The sequence below is a fragment of the Diorhabda sublineata genome, chromosome X, assembly GCF_026230105.1.
Source record: "Diorhabda sublineata isolate icDioSubl1.1 chromosome X, icDioSubl1.1, whole genome shotgun sequence".
Lineage (NCBI taxonomy): Eukaryota > Metazoa > Arthropoda > Insecta > Coleoptera > Chrysomelidae > Diorhabda > Diorhabda sublineata.
In genome coordinates this window covers 485,991-503,923 of record NC_079485.1, presented here as the reverse complement: position 1 = coordinate 503,923, position 17,933 = coordinate 485,991, and the positions used below count along the sequence as shown (strand labels likewise).

Here is a 17,933-nt window from a genome sequence, read left to right as displayed (position 1 = left end):
CTTTATTTTTGTCGCTATGTTTCATATAAAAAAATACTTTTTATATAGTAAATTACCAAATTCTTCTACCACGAAAATATTGTTAATTAATATTTTTATAATAATTTCACTCTGTATATTTGATTCTGGAATGATTGATATTTCCTCCTAATAACCTATCAATTCTTGATCACTGTATGTTTAAAAATGTAAATATACTTTACAGTGTGTTCATAAACTAACGTATTTTGCTAATATTCCGGTTTACAAAAAAATATCGAACCAAAGTTTTTTTAGATAATTCAGGCCAAGTGAATAACTTGATTGGCACTATATAAGGTGGAGAAGTATAACAAAATATATGTTCAAATTGTTTTTTCTTTTTGACTGTACCAAATGATAAAAAGCTGATAGGGAATTACGCAATTGCTGATTTGTTATTTGACGGACTGTTATCAGCATTCTGTTTCTGGTTTTTTGTACATCTATCTTTTATATCATGTGATACGGTTTTCAAAAAGAGAAATACAAGATTATTTTTTTTTTTTGGATATTTTCATATAAATCTACTTCTTCTAAAAGTTTAGTTATTTATAATGTTGAAAATTTTCTAATTAGAATATACACAAATAGTGTCAGAACAACCTACTACTTTTCTAACATAAACAATTTTTTTAACAATTTTAAACTTAGAAATTTCTCAATATAGAATTATTTGGTCTTAATAATTGTGTATTATATAATGAGAAACTGAAAATATGTACAGGATGTTGATAAATTAGGTTGAAAGAACGTTGAATCCTATATACTTCCAATCGACTCACGCAGATGGCCCGAATTATTTGAAAGAACGTTTATTCATCGTTCAACCTAACAGAAATCGAATTATTAGCAAGTTACGATCGCTTATGAACACACTGTATATCGTCAACATTTATTATTTTGTTTTTGGATGTACGTTAACGATGTTTATTAACGAACCTAATCTGAAATGTATAGATTATAGTGTAAAAAAAACTTTTGTACATATTTTCTAATTCGGTTTATGGAAAAGAGCATATGAAAACTAACTGCACGTATATTTTTCAATATCAAAAAATACAAAACACTGTTCACTGCTACTTTATGGACAAAAAATGTGTTGCTGTGATTACCAACATAAAAAATCCAGTGGAAAACTCTGTCTACTCAATATACCTTCTATGCTCGATCCATTTTTTGGAAAATTTTAGAGGGTGTCTCATAAATAATGTGTGATGCCAATGCTCAATTTTTTTAATTAATAATCAAATGAAAAGAAAGCCTTGGGATTCGAAGTATAGCCCATCGTATTCTATGGTTTTAGCACAACTTTCAGCAAACTCTTTGAGACCTTGGTAAAACCATATTCAACCATCTAGAATAATGTCGAAGTATACTAAATCTTCATAATTCCACAATACAAGACTTTCCGCTCGAATCTTCGACGGGTTCTGGTAATAACCTAACCTAACCTAACCAATGCCATTAGCTCATTAACTATATATTCCCCTTCAATTTCACATATTTCTCGTTCTGTCACGACAACAATTATAAAAATGCCATTAAACAGAGAGAGAATAATTTAAAAAATGTAAAACAATTGTACTCTTTATACAATTAGAAACAGATCTTAACAAGTTAAGACATGTTCAAATTGAAGTGTAGAAATTGTCACAAATGAAAACCGACATTAGTTATGAGACGCCCCCGCCCTCTGTGATAATATCGTATTATTTATAAAAACCATGAGCTATAGCTCATATTATTAGAAAGTTTCAAACAACGTGTTTTTTTGGGACTTTCCAAAATAAGGATAGAAACAATGTTATTTGATTACTACGTTTTACACATTAATGCTGTTGCTGATCTATAATTCAATACACTCTGTGTAATGAAAATACTGCACTGTAGTGCAAATTTGTACACAAAACAAAAAATTCGCAACTAAAAATTAATGAAATCTGTACTATATCTATTCATCTCCTAAGCTCCACATTTTACAAAATGAATTATGGTAGATATATCAAATTATGTTCTTGATTTCAAAATGTAATAATAATTTTAATTACACTTTGTAAAATGAACACCGTATGTTGATCATTTCCCGTACAGCAAACACATTTTTTTCGAAAGTGACAACATGCAACATATGAATATCAAAATTGAGATCCGATATTTCGAAATTTGAATATTTTGAATTAGGTTCGTGTACACAAGGTTACATTCAGTGTAAAGAAGGTAATTGCATTGAAGATTACAAACGATGTAACGGTTATGTCGATTGTGAAGAAACAGGCAGTGATGAAGAAAACTGTGCCATAGACACCACTAGTCCTACAATCACTACTACTACACTTTCATCAGTTAGGGGTATGTCGTTTTCCATGTCTTTTAAAGCACGTCTTTGGGAATCATACTATTAACATTTTATTTTCGAAATCTGAAGGTAGCAATTATAGTAGCAAAGTATAGGTAAAATCATTATTTTTAGAACATTACACGTTTCATTTTTTCATTCATTTCGTTTCATTTTTTCCAAAGCCATCGATTACCACTTTTCAATTTTGAGTTACGTTTATATCGAGAACAAAATATTTTAAAAAATATTTGTTACCATATTGCATGTTACTCTTCTTTTTAGTATTTATTCCAATAATTACTTCCCGGGCACACAACTATAGTCGATATAGTCAATAATAACAATAAGATAAGAAATTTTAAATTGCAAATTGTCAATGCAAGTCGTATTTTTATAAAGACTGACAAAAGTCAGTCGATACGTCAATTATTAACTATTTTTTAAACTAATTTTCAGAAAATCAAGTATTTTTATCGAGAAAAACATATAAAAAGGGTCCAATAGAGTTAAAGAAACTTGCTAACACTTATTTGGGAGGTTGGTAGAATGATATAACACGTTTTACGTTTGCGCAACTCTTTTCATTAGAGGTTTGAAATTGCTTTTCCAAATTTGTGGAAAAACTAATCATCCCTGAAAAAAATGTCTAACAATTTCATAGAAAACTTTTTTCGTATAACCTCTAAATTTGCTAAAAAACAACATTTTTGTTTTTTATTCTTGAATAAAAGGTCCTTTTGTAACGGAACATTTCGGAAAATTCAGCATTTTTCATGAGAAATCTGTAAAAAACAATCTGTCCTCAAATTCAATTCCGTTGTTGAGATAGGTACTTGGTTTTACAGCGAAAAAATATTATTTTCAACTAAAAATTTTCATATTTGAGACTTGAAAGTACTCATTAGCTTTTCAATGTACTTTTCATTTAGAAAATGAAAGGTTGAATTCGGAAACACGTTTTAAAAACAAATATAAATAATAATCCAATTATTGTAGAAATTTTATTTAAATGAATGAAAATTTGAAAAAAACATAAACACCAATGAATCCTACGGAAAAACAACATGAAAGTATGATTCATTGTGGCTTTTTGTGGGTTTACGAATAGAAAAAAATCAATTGTTTTATATTTTAAAAATGAAGACTTTAAGAAGAAATTTTTGCCTCAAATTCCTCATGAAAAATTCTGAATAGTCTGAAAAGCTTCATTAAGAACCAAAAAGTTGGTTTTCGAGGATGTTATGCTATTAATTTTGAAACTTTCATAGCCCATTTTCTTGCCCGAAAAAAGTGTTTTATACTCGTACCAACCTTCTGGAAAAGTTTCAGCAGTAAACTTGCAGGTTGAAATTCTCTTTTTTTCTTTGATCTTTTTCCTATCTTGCCTCCACTATATTTCGTTAACAATGTGACTTCTAGAATACTGAAGAATGAAGGAATGACCTATTAACACATTTCTTTGCTTTATAACATTATCGATGTTAAAATTTAAAAAAATTGATCACGCCGTTTTTTGTAAATATAACACCAAAATTAAAGCCGAATACACTACTACAAATTTTTTTCAAAATAATCGTTCGGTAATTTCATGTTTTAAAGTACGTTTTTCTGGGTAAGTAGATAATAATACAAAAATATTTGGTATGAAAGAATATAAAAAAAAGAAATTTACTAATTATTCGTTCATTATTCATAGCTTGCATTCTTAACTTGGCTTTATAAACTAACACGCTTTTCTAGCACATGCTTTTTTTCATTGCACAGACGCAGCTTGCACTGCTAACGAATTTCACTGCAATGATGGTTTGTGCATACAGAAAGAATATTACTGTGATGGCATCAACGATTGCTTCGATAAATCTGATGAAGCTTTTTGTGACTTGGATGGTGGGTATTCAAAACAAAAATTAAAGCAAATTATTGTGAAATCATTTATTATCAAGAAAAAAAAAAGAATTATAAATACATACATACATACATATCGTAATGCAATGACAAATTGGAGTTCAATACAAATGTTGATTCGCTTTTCTATTTGAACTATTAATATTCAAAAACAAATTTTCAATATAAAGTATTGAATAATTATTCGCCAACCCACAATTTCGACAAATTCGATTTTTTGGTAATAAGTTTTTTCACAAGTATTTGCTTTCTATGTTATTATAATAAACCTACATGTACTTTTTGTCTATTAGCATAATTTGTATATGTACTACTTTGTGTCTACAGTTATATGTACTATAAATTAGAAGAAATTACTATTCTGAATGAGAACTTATTTAAATTCAATACATATCTAAATATATACAGTATGCCAACCTAAAGCTCAATCTCTTTCCTTAATAGCTTTTTTCGCGGGTGATGTTCCGAATCATGCGATTCAAAATTGAGTTTCAATAGGTCCATAAACTGATTCGGAATTTGCCCTTCGAACAAAGCTAATATCAGTCTTTCTCAATCAGATATAATGATCGACAAAACGGTTTTATCCAACAGAATCATATTCAAGTTAACTCAAATCATTTTGGTACATTTAAATGATGCCATCCGAAAATTTTCCAGCTAAATATTATTTAAACATTTATAAGCTCAAAATTATCAATCATTATCAAACCACCACAAAGTCTTCTAATCTCTAAAAATTGTTTTCTCCATAGATATGGGGTTGTTTTTTTCAAACTATTTTCCTATAGCAACGAGTAACTATCAATCGCAGCTTTTCCCGGGAAATTTATTATATAATTCCATGGATAATCAAAGCTACCAGTTTTCTAAGTCATTCATCTTCATAACTTTTTGATTCAGTTTCCTATGTGAACAATGCATGTTCAGAAATACTCATAAATAGTTATTGAAAATTTGTTTTCCAATTTGATATATTTATTCTACCAACCTGTTCTAATTTATACAATATTTTACATATTTTAAATCCAAGTCTCTATTAGAATACGTCAAGCAGATTCAGCTCGAAGATTTATCTATATTTATACTTTATCTTTATCTCGCTATCTACCCTTATATTTTCCTGTTCAATGCGGTTTATCTATTATTAACTGCAATTGCTCCTCCACTCGCATAGAAAGAATCTAGGGACCGTTGTCTCGTTCCGTAAATTTCGTGGCCATAACATCCCATTAAAAAAAATCAAACTATCTTTTTCATAAACCGTTTTGTCATCACATATTGAAGTGCGAATTGTTCTTTGAATGTTAGCAAACGTATTTTGTTGTCATATTTGTTTCAGTTACTAGAAAAAAACGAATGGCACAAAATTTGCTATCTTCCATCAACCAGAAGTACTGTATATGTAACTTATAGTAATTTCTTCAATCATCTGGTTTACGGTATTAATGTTCCTATCACCTTGTGTCTATTGTTTTGCTTATTTTTAAACGTTATACAGTTTGTCAGCCTGACGAAGTACTTTGCGCCGATGGGACCTGTATCTTTGGTAAAAAATGTGACCGAACTATAGATTGCAAAGATCGATCAGACGAAATGGGTTGTACCGGTTTTTGTGATATCACAGAATTCCAATGTGGTAATGGTTATTGTATCTCGGACAAATTGCGATGTGACGGTCTCAAAGATTGTCTTGACAATTCCGATGAAGAAAATTGTGGTATGTTTCTGTCCTGCGCGGTAGAATAGAAGCTTGAATTATATTTCTGCTTGTGTAACAAGTGCGATGGATGGAGGCCTCTTGACTCCACGATCTTACACATATAAAATTATTATCATTGATTAGTTACCAAAGTTTCTCTTCTAATTCATAAAACTTGAATCTATGTTGTTTCTACTTCATTTCTCCTTATGGCTTGCTATATAATCCACTTTTTTGGGATTAAGTTGAATATTTTACTGTTCATTGAACGATTCAATCTATTCTATTATAATAATCGCTTGTCTCCAGCTCCGATGTTCTAATGAAGTTGATATTGGTACCAATTAGTGAACATAGATCTTAATGTGTTCTTTAGGCCTCTCCCGACCTAAATATTGTCCTTGTGCATCTTAATTTGTTCTATAACTTCAAATGGATCCGTAGTATTACTGAGATAAATCCTTTTAACGTGTTCGTTGAAGAAATCAATTTTAATATTTTTATATGTGTAATGATAATGGAATAGAGTCAAGTCAAGCTGTTATCTTTTTATCTAACGCCGTAGATATCTTCTAGATGATTTTCGACTGATTATCTGAAAAATCAACAAGTCTTTGCTTTTATTAGGTGTTTGACAACATGGTTTCGAGTCAATTCTAATTTAACTTGACTAACTTTTTTCCACTAACACCTTTGACATCAATTATTAGATAGAAATTAAACACTAATCAGAAGAATTTAAATTCAAATCAAATATGTACATAATTGGATTATCCTATATAGTGAGTTTGAAATCGGAGTTATTTCGAAATTTTATTGAATTTTTGTAATATGAAGTAAAACTGCAGTATTCCCATGGAAGTGAATTAATTTATCAAGATAACAGGTTTTGTTCTTGAAAAGCGAAAAGTGATTTCTGAATAATATCTAGCATAGAAAGCAAATTTAGAGTTATAATTGGCTCAAAACGTCAATATTTGGAGAATCAAGGCTTATATAGTCAAATCTCCATCCTACCCTATTTGAATTTTTCTACTCGGTTTGTGTTTCAAACTTCGCATTTGTCAAAATCAAAATATTTTACGCAGAATCATCTACCGTGCCAAAGTCAAATGTCAGAACGAAATAATACTATATGTGAACCTCCCAAAACCAAGAAAACCAAGAATTTTTACTTGAGAAAGAGGCGAAACAATGGTTAAAAGAGCAAAAGATAGAGTCGGGGCTTACGTAAAAAAATTAACGTTAATAACTAACAAGAAATGGTCAAAAGCGCCCTAAAAGACTTAAATGTCCTGAATAAACCCCAAACCAATTAGAATGAATCCCAGGATGCTGGCGTAAACTAAGACTGATCCATTTTGCAAATGAACGAATCATTCGTTGGATTCGTTGGAAAATTTTTAGGTAGGATATGGGAAATTTTTTATAGGAAGGTTCGGAGCTGGCCCTCCTTTTCAGGGAAACGATAGTTTTTATACGGACAATTAATATAGAAGAGTTTCCAATAGTGGAAAATATAGAAAAAAAAGCAAAATTCGGTGATAAAGTTTTCGTCTGGTATATGATTTCGATAAGATTTATGTGGGTGGTCAAGTAACGGGGAAACTTTAGATTCTAACAGGTATATTAATAACTGCCTCACTTAGCGTCCTGCCGTTATGCAAGGACAACTGCAAATTGGCTACATCAAAATAACATACCTTTTGTACCGAAACGAGATAAATAACCCCCCTAATTTACATCAGGCCTGTCCAATAGAAGATTTTTGATTCCTTTTATCTCGCAAAATGTATTATGGAGGATAGCAAGCCGAAAATGAGGAACAATTACAACGAAAATACGCGAAATAGATATTCAAGTCGACCAAGACCCAATGAGAGATGTTCGCTGAAATTATTCCTGGTTGAGAAGCACGGGCCCCTCCATTTAGTTGAAGTTATTATATTTGTTAGTTACTAAGCCATTGATTATGGCAAATTAGAAAAGTTTCATTCAAGATACTTATTACAAACATCTATGGTTAAATATTTTGTGCCAAAATTATTGGAACATACGTTACAAAGGTCAATCAAAGATCCATGATCATTTACTGACATTTTTTACTTGATATGTAGAAGCGTACCAATTGGGCTTTATAGACCAGAAGAAAATATTTTTAGAAATATAAGAATATGTATTTGAGAGAAAAATAATCTCTATAAACGAGTAACCACAACCCCGTGCTTTGGTTATCTCAAAAAGATCGAATTTGGACTCTGCTCAGGAAATTATTTTAAAGACAACTTTTGGCTTTTTAATTACAACTACATTTTGTACGACCTGTATTTGACCATCTGAAAAAATTCAATAACATTTGGTGCATCCGATAAACTTACTACTAAATTTAATCATAATATTTGTAAATTTGAAAAATACTGCTTCTTAGGTTAAAACTCGAAATCATTTTTATCTGCCTCAAAAAAATTGTCACACCACAAAAAAAATGATTTCGTTCAAGATTATACCGGATACTGGTAGCAATCATCTCAACCTAAATAGCAGTATTGAATTGAAAACTTTGCAACACAGTGAAAGGTGGTTTTTGTAATAAAGGAAAAAGGTGTAGCATATCGTACGTCTATTCTTACAGTTAATACCTGCCCTAATGGTCAATTCCGTTGCGAAAATGGTATTTGTTTGGATTCAAAAAGACGCTGCGATGGTTATCCAGATTGTCCTGAAGGATCTGACGAAGAAGGATGTTCCGGTGCTCAAAATAAAACGTCCAGTATGTGTGATATAACGTTCAGGCTTTCTCTATTTGCTGAAATAGTTTTTTCGCCTTGTAGTTTAAATTACAGCTTCTTTTAGTTTAAAGGTGATGGGACATCATCATTCATTGTAATTGTGCTCAAATTGTTTTGATATTTTTCATCATTGATAGATTTTTTCATTTTTATGTATATAAACCAATTCTCAAAAATCTCTTTTTTATACTTGACTTTCCTCCTTAAGATTTATGTACTTAATAATGCGATATCCATCAATGATTGAAAAGACCTGAACAATTTGAGCAAAATTAATATTCCTATGTTCTAAATTTCATTGTAAATGTGAATAATTTGAAATAATATTTTCGTATATTAAAATTTTATAATTAGGGCTGGAAAATCTTTGTATGGTTAAAACAAGTTGTATTTTAGTATTGATTAATACAAATATATATCAGTTGTTAATGTCATAATTCGCAAGTAGTTTTTATCAAAAAATGGCGAAAATAACAGAACGGTTAATGTTTGTCTTCATTTGCATTTTATAGGGATTACGTCACCGATGATGGTGTGGTGATATCATGATTGATTTTTTATATAACCATAAATGTCATGTTACGCCTATTTTGAAAGTGATTCAAATTCTCTATTCAGGGACATCAAACTTCTATCCAAATAAATAACCAATATATGAACACATTTATTAAGTATATTGTTGATGACTTCTGGAATGATTAAAATTAATCCACATCTAATTCTATTTTGTTTTGTGCTCTATTTACATACTTCTTCCATCCCAATATAATGACAGATGTCAAATCCAGCGACCTTTTGGACTAATCTATATAATCTCGTCGAAAACCAAATACAATATGTGGAAGGACTTGGAATCAGATATTGGAGGTAACTTAGCTGCATTGTAATTTGGAAATAATTGCTCCTATGTAAGTTTGTCTTCGAATATAAATGAACCAATGGTTTAAACCTGCCTACATATTCAGTTCCTGAAGACTATACTTGAATCATTATTGCATAAGTCACGCATTCAACGATCTTCTTTATTTGGGAACTACAATATCTACACCAATTTGTTTTGAAATACTTTAAGGATTACCCTGTATTTTTACATTTGTATACATTACACTTCACTTAAATTTCAGAACTTACAGTAATTTAGTAACAATCTTTAGATTTTGCTAATTATTTTTTCTTCTTTTCGAATAGTTTCCCTTGGTCTTCTTGTACTAGCTTCTGCAGTAATTCCTCTTTCGTTCGATGTCGTCAATTGAGAAGTATTTCATAATTAACTCGAATGTGAAGACTGGTAAGCTTCACTTTTTAGCTTCTAATAATGTTGTTGGAGCTCCAGTCGTGATAATTTCTACAACGGGATTCGTAGGATTTGTGTTGATTATGTCTTGCTGCTTCTTGACATCGTTCTTTGATTCTGCTTTCGAAAATGCTTTGAATAGATTATAATCAACGTGTACAGTTTCTTTTAATTAATTTTCTTTTGATTTTACTTACTACTTACATAATTGATGTGCTAATGGGTCTCTTTGACCACTTTACATTTGTGTTCCGGTTTTATATACGCATTAATTAATTATTAAGATTTCTATACGTAGTGCTGCTCTAATTAGGAGCCATAATTTACTGCTAATTTCTTCTTTTAGCCAGGAATCAGTTCTTGGTATCATAAAAAATTTACTTATGATACCAGTGCTACTACACGTGGCATTGAAAAAGTATTAAATATTTCTGAGAAGAGATCCTCTTCTTTTCTAATGCCAATTATTATTTAGTCTTTTTTTGAATAATCTCTTCAAACTAAAAGTATTATCGGTAAATAGAAAAGTAATAACACTTTCATGAGGTGTAAGGTGACATTTCTATTCAAAAACACTATGAACAGTGATGCAGTCTCTACGAAATATAAATAATTAGAAAAAACAAAAAAACATTTTATTCCACATTGTAGCTATGAGCTGAATATCTTTATAAAATCATGCAGAGATTTTCTGTTTCAGTATCTACCAAAAATTTACAACTTTAACATTTCTATAAACTATTTCTATTAACTACTTTTTTGCCTGATTTGGAACGGCCTTGTTTTTATTAACTAAATAAGTTCTTTATTTACACTTTATAAAATACTAAACAAAATTATACTTCGAGATCTAAATTTAGAACATCTTCCATTCTACTTTTTTCTATAATATGGTGTGTCGAAATTTAATATTTTTTTTTAAATGCTAAAATACCATTGCTTAGAAAAAAGTAAGGAATCGATTCTAAATTCTATTTAAATCGCCATGAGGAGATACTACGTAAGTTGCCCAATATTTGTCTAAGATGAATTCAAAGCCGGAATTTAGTAGCATTGACCATAATAAATTATTTATTGACGAACTAGTAAAATTGAGACTTTTCTATTTGAATTTTTTATTACCAATAAAAAAATCAAATGAAAAATTAAAATGTATAGTTAAATGTTTAAGCTTTGCTCTATACGTTAATACTCAATTTTACTACGCTTTAAGTAAGTAGCCATGAATTTATTATAAATATCCATTATACTAACAATATGTGGTTCGAAAAATTTTCTACTCCTGAAAATTTTTCTGTTATTTATATTTTTTTTTTCATTCATTGTTTTGTTATGGTATGTATCATATATTAAAGGTATCCTAGCTACAAAAATTAATAATGAAACTTTATTATTAAGAATCTCTACAGATTATTAATCAGTGGAAATGGTATTCTTTTAAAAATACATATAATGGTATGACCCATTTGAAATAATAGTTGCAAAATGTTAATATCGACATAACAGGCGTTCAATAAAACTTATTGAACAACCAAGTATTTACCAAACATCAAAAGAATCAAATCAATCTACCAATATCATCTAACTATTCCTTTTTTTGTAAAGTAGTAAATTTGATAACGTGTCTTTTTGCAACTATTAGTAAAGAATAAAAGCTATGGAACAAATAATGTTAAATTACAAAAATTTTCTATATACAGGCTGCGACAGCAACCAATTTGATTGTGGAGACCATTGTATACCTATCACTTTCCGTTGTGATACTTACCCGGACTGTGTAGATGGATCGGATGAAGAAGGATGTGGTAAGGCTTAAAAACGCATTTAAATTCTGGCTTGCTTGATGATTTGCTGCATATGCTCAAATAAGCTTAATTTATGTTTATAGCGATTTATAGCAATAGCAATTGTTCACTAGTTAGTGGATGCATATTCAATAAGTCATTATAACCCTAAGAACTTCTTGTACAACTGGACCTTATTACAGCAGTTGGTACTTTGTATAGCTCAACTAATTTTCCTTTTTGAAAAAACATATTAATGCTCTATATTATTTTGAAGGTAACTGCAGAGAGAGTGAATTCCAATGTTCTGATCACACCTGCATTCCTAAGAGTTTACAATGTGACGGTAATTCCGATTGTGCTGATAATTCAGACGAAACAGATTGCGCTGAACCAACAAGTCCTCCCAGATGTAACTCCAGACAGTATCAATGTAATGATGGAAGCTGCATTGACGATTTTAGACAATGTGATGGCAATGCTGACTGTCCTGATAATTCAGATGAAAGCGACTGTTGTAAGTAAATAATTTTTACAATTGTTAAATTAAGAGACAACGTAGCTATCGACCTTTCTATGTAAGTAGCAAAAGATAAATGACAAAAATTCATTCATCAAGATTAAGAAAAGTATTAAAACCAGTGTATTGTAGATTGTCGGTAGTGGAGTCTCGTACAAAAGAAATAATGATCTGCTATTGTCAAAGGTGGCTGCATAAAACACAATCGATAATGTATAAGACTTTGCGGTTTTCCACGTCAAAAAACCTGCCTGAAAGACTGGAATTTTATTTAGGCATTAAACCTTCGACAAAAATCATTCACAGTCACGGAAATTCCCATGAAAAAACCGATAAGGTAGTGATGAAAAACCTTTCTCTGTACATTGTAGTGCTGAAGGAAGATCGGTGCGCTAGTGGCAGAAAATTAGCAGATTCAAAAGAAAACTCCTGTGCTCCTTTTGAGCGAGTGAGCAAGTTATTGTTCTGAGGAGAGTTCGAGGTAGAAGCTAGCCAATACGCTAGCTTGTTATGTTGCTATAACGTACATTTAACCGCGTATTCAATATTAAGTTAAAATGAAAGGTCAGTGAAACTATATTGTCTCTTAATTTCACAGATTTAATATAGATCTTTGATTGAATGAAAATACATGCTTTGTTGATATTGTAAATATCCGAAATCGTGTCTAATTAGGTACATAAAAATAATTCTTAAAATCCTCGTCTAACTAACTTAATATATTTTATTGCCTCTGCCTTGGCGACCTACCCTATCGGCTAAGAACATTCCTAGTTTCAATATGATTTTTCATAATTAATAACATTATTTTTTACATAACCTTAATATTATAATCGTAATAACAATTAACAATTGCTCTTAACTCATCTTTACTGCATTACTTAGTTCATTCATAGGATTGGAAATGGACAGATCCATTTTGATACTAAAGCGGGAGTCTTTAATATTATTTTCCAATGTGGAAAAACCTCTTGGAAGATATCGTTGCAGCAAATGGAATTTTTGAAAGTTCTTTTCGAAAAATTGTGATATATAATACCTTCGATCGTAAGATTAAGAGGCAATAAAATATATCATGATAATTTATTTTCAATTTAGACATGGTTTCTGATTGATGTTCATACTATTTTATTTTAAACAATGTTGAAAATGTTCGTGTTCTGGCCTTTTTGGCCAGGGAGTTGCATCAAGCCTGAGTGGTTCCAGTGCGACGACGGCGCCTGTGTCGCCGCGGCGCTTCGCTGCGACAATTTCTATGACTGCAAGGATTTTTCAGACGAGCAAAACTGTTTCGGTTAGAAAAATTATTTTTTTTCTATATTTATGGTATTGTGAATATTTAGATGTTTTATATGTCAGTGTTAGGGTAGATAATAATAATAATTATGTAGAAATCCGATGTTTTCGAATATAATACTCACTGTTATTGATAGCAATATATTAGTTCTATTCAACAACTGACAAAAGTAAGATCCATAATATGAGTATTACTAGTTCAAAATCTATGGAATTAACCTACAATTAATACCGTCTAACCTATTAACATTCCTTATTATCATCACTTCAACAAAATATATAAAACGCTGGTATGACAAAACATTTTAAATGGATAGAAAGTATAAAGTATATTCGAGAACTTCAAAATCTATGTAGCTCCGTAATTGTTTACCGACATTCGTATAAATAGAACATTTGTAATGTAATATTAGTAAGTATTTTGACCCATATTGTCGTTAATTTATCCCATAGTGGAATTTGGTCAAAACGTTCATATTTTCTGCATGGATTATTATATTTTCAGTCGTACTTATGTTCATTTATTCCATTAGTGATAGTTTAAGTGAAAAAAGAATGCAAGCCAAACCTTACACTACTTCTACACCAATACTCCACAGAGGTCGAAAGTTAACTTAAGTACTGTTTATCTTAAAAAGCCGATACAGATTTATAACTCACAAACAAATATACCTTTGCAATATTTATTATCAGTTTGTTAACAGGTTTTTTAAAAAAAAATCATTCCAAAAACACCCATGTTTATTCCAATATTTTTTTAATAGTTTCATTCATATTATAAATGGATATTATTTATTGCACCGTGTTTTTAAAATCTTAGCATGTATTTTTTATATTGCACTGTTTATTTTATGTTTTATTTATTTTTATTTTTTGTTTTGTTTTTATTTATTTTGTAGCAATTTGTCCCAGTAATCAATTCCAATGTAATAACAATTTCGACTGTATTCCCATGAATTTACGTTGTAACGGCAAAAATGATTGCAATGATGGTTCTGATGAATATAACTGTCCAACTGAACGTCCTACTTCTCCTCCAGACACAACACCACGCGGTCTCAACTGCCCATACGGTATGCAACCATGCAAATCTGGAGATAATTGCGCTAAATATTGCGACGGAAGAGTCGAATGTTACGACATGTCAGATGAAACGGATTGTTGTAAGTTACTGTTTTTCTTAAATAAAGAATCTTTTATAAACAAGATTTATATTTAGAAATGTTTATGTTGTTTTAAATATTCAACTATAAGATAGGTCACAGAAACAACAAGTGGCCTTATTTCCCTGCTCCGCCCCTGGCCCAATACGTCTCGAAGAAAACATCAAACAAAAATCGTTTACCAATCGTTGCTCAACTAACTAGAAACTAAAACTTCCCTGAACTAAATTGGCACAATGGGTGCACTTGCAGGTAATCTTGTGGAATTGCACCTTTGATATCTCAAAATACGGTTAGCATGACTTCTCTGGTAAAACTTATATCATGTATTTCTTCGGCGGCTGTGAATCTCCATGTTTTCACTCCTTACTCTTCATTTTGATCTCCACATCATATAAATGGATCCATAGTAAATAGTATTGAACGAAAATTTTCTCACGTCTGGTTTATACTGTGGCAAAAGACTTGTAGTAGCTGTGGGTGCCCTATCTGCGTATTTTCACTATCTGTGTGAATTTGCGATGAGGTCAACTCTTGTAAACGCAAGTATTTAATTACCGCGCATTGTTTGACAAGATACATTTTGATAGTGAGGGCTTCGGGCTTCAATAGTCATAATAGTTTACAAAGTGGCGTGGTGATAAGTATTTTGATTTATAAATAACTCAGGGGCGGAACAAAAGTATTAGAAATTGTTCAAATAATGGAAAATAAAACTAGTTGTTTATTTACTCACTGACCGCAATGTTAAATTGAAATAAGAAGCTTTACCACAAGTTGTATTGGATTTTATTAGAATTATGTTATTTGGTAAATCTATATTTATTATGGTTTCAGCTTTCAATCCTCAAGAGCTTGATTTAAGAACTTATCCAAATGGCACTGAAGAGAGAGAACGTAAGTACAAATTTTATTTTGATTTAACAATTACCAACTTTCTATCATACGTAAAAGTATTGAGTTTTACTTTTTCATCACAACTGTTTTAATAAATTTTTTTGTATGTGAAAAGATTGTTGTAATGTAGTATTTTTCATTATTTGTTCAAAAGACATTTTTGTAAAAACTATCTTACACATCCTTTTTTCAAATATTTACAATTGTTCAATATAATAAAAACCAACGGCTGGAACAAAATATCGAATATTTTACCACATTATGTGAGTTTTGAATAGAATCAAAAAGTAATGTAATTGGACAAACAAACATCGAGTGGAATGTAATTTGGTATCAATCGGGTACCAATTGAAAAACACAGAAACTTGGGGAAGCTGGAACGCCAAAATATAAAGAGAAAGATCTAGACACACATAAAGCAATGATTAGAAGATGTGAGGTGTGGATAATAACCCAAATAATAGCAAAAATTAAAGTAAAATAAATATGAAAAAAAAGTTTTCTTCTCGGCACAAATTGACAAAAAGATTGCAAAGAAAGTAAACTTATCTATAGCCAAAACAAAAATATAAGCAGTAAGTGTTTTGATAAATAGTTGTTTGTTATGAAAAAGTAAAATTTTCTTTTGTGTTTTCCCTTTAACATTTGTGAAATTCCATTGTTTTAATTAATTATATGTTTTTGTGTTTGCCGTACAGACATGTATAAAACTGGTGAGTACTATTGGGTTCGTGTGACGATTGACGCATCATTCATTCCATATTTTTAATTATAGAAATTTCATTCTTCCCCAAAACTTTCTAAAGCTATATTAATATTTTCATTCTGTCGCCAGTAAAACAAAATTTATTTTTTATAAAGATGGGTTAAAACTAATTTTATAAACCATTTGGTTAGTTCTACTCCATATAAATTTAAAATTAAATATCTTTAGTCTGTACTAATAATATTCCATATTTGATAGATTATTTGATATCGGTAAAACGTAGCTCTGACAAAATTAAAAAATTTTATCCGAACAATAAGGCAATTTGTGACTATTTCTCATCCATTGGATAATAATATTGCCGTCCCACGTAGATCGTTGCTATCAATAAGTGACAAGGGAGATTTTATTCATGTTTCGCGGCTGTTCACATTATCAATAGCAAGTGTTTTAAAAATAGATATATGTACAGCATTCAATGTTTTTTAGAAATGAATATACACTCTTCCAATGAAATAATTTGCAGCGTCTTTTCCAGTAAAATTAACGCTCATTCAAATTTATTAACTCCAGCTACCAGCAGATTTTTATTATAAAGTTTAGAAGTACACAAAAGAAATATTTTAGTCCATATAATAATTTACAATTGTTGGTCGTCATTCTTATTTTCTATTGTTTTTTTTTTTTTTTTCTCATTTTGTGTAGTAAGAATTTTGGAGCTCGATAAAAATTAAATATCCCTAGTTTTAACCTATCTGATTTCCATACAAAACTACAGTCTACAGATTATCACTTTTTATCGGGCATTTCATTAATTTCTACATGCTGAAAAATAAAAATAAACAACATTCAATAATTCTCACTCCATCTTTTATAACTGCCGTAAAATTGACGTTTTACGTAGTCAATATCAACTAATTCGAAAGTAGAAAAAAATATTTTAACCAAATCTTCATACACATCGGAATAAAGTGTCGTGTAACAAGTTCTTAGTTACGTAGTTGTTTGAAAACGTTACAGGAAAAGTTTTAGCGTTAAAAATTCTCAATTTAGTACGGAAAGTTTCATTTGAAAGGTGAAATGAAACGAATTCACAGGAAGATATTTGTCTTTTATTCGAAAATAAGACATAAGAAATCTGACATGAAGATGCGCGGATTATTTTATTGTAACACATCCGAGCTATAAAAGTGATTTAAACCCTAACGTATCGAAGCTATCAAATAGAGTGACGTTTCATATAAAAAATACCAGTCGCTGTGAAAGTATTAAAGCGACATTGGTTATCACTATAAATTCTATATCGGTTAGGTCATGTACTTCTGAAATCATCCAGTTAAAATATCATGTCGCCTGCTTAAAGTGGTTATTAATGTCACACTTAACCAAACAAAGGCTTTTATATATAACGAAAGTGTACAAAATCATCTTTTTTCCTTAATTCCACTAATACTTAACCACCGATGAAAATTTTATGCAAGATAACAGAACAGTATCAATATAGTAACATATTGTATA

The 17,933-nt window shown here is 30.2% G+C and overlaps 1 protein-coding gene across 15 annotated transcripts in view; it reads left to right on the top strand.

Moving 5' to 3' along the window:
- LOC130451859 (basement membrane-specific heparan sulfate proteoglycan core protein) overlaps positions 1-17,933 on the top strand; it is a 243,593-nt gene that overhangs the window by 197,710 nt on the left and 27,950 nt on the right. For 4 of the 15 annotated variants that reach the window (XM_056791188.1, XM_056791180.1, XM_056791179.1 and 1 more), the window contains 8 exons: positions 2,203-2,370; positions 5,766-5,984; positions 8,599-8,736; positions 11,750-11,854; positions 12,111-12,350; positions 14,549-14,812; positions 15,650-15,709; positions 16,408-16,422. In XM_056791188.1, coding sequence (XP_056647166.1) covers positions 2,203-2,370; positions 5,766-5,984; positions 8,599-8,736; positions 11,750-11,854; positions 12,111-12,350; positions 14,549-14,812; positions 15,650-15,709; positions 16,408-16,422 — 1,209 coding nt within the window. The remainder of the gene's footprint in view (positions 1-2,202; positions 2,371-5,765; positions 5,985-8,598; positions 8,737-11,749; positions 11,855-12,110; positions 12,351-14,548; positions 14,813-15,649; positions 15,710-16,407; positions 16,423-17,933) is intronic. The other 11 variants (XM_056791193.1, XM_056791191.1, XM_056791187.1 and 8 more) reach the window with 6 other exon arrangements.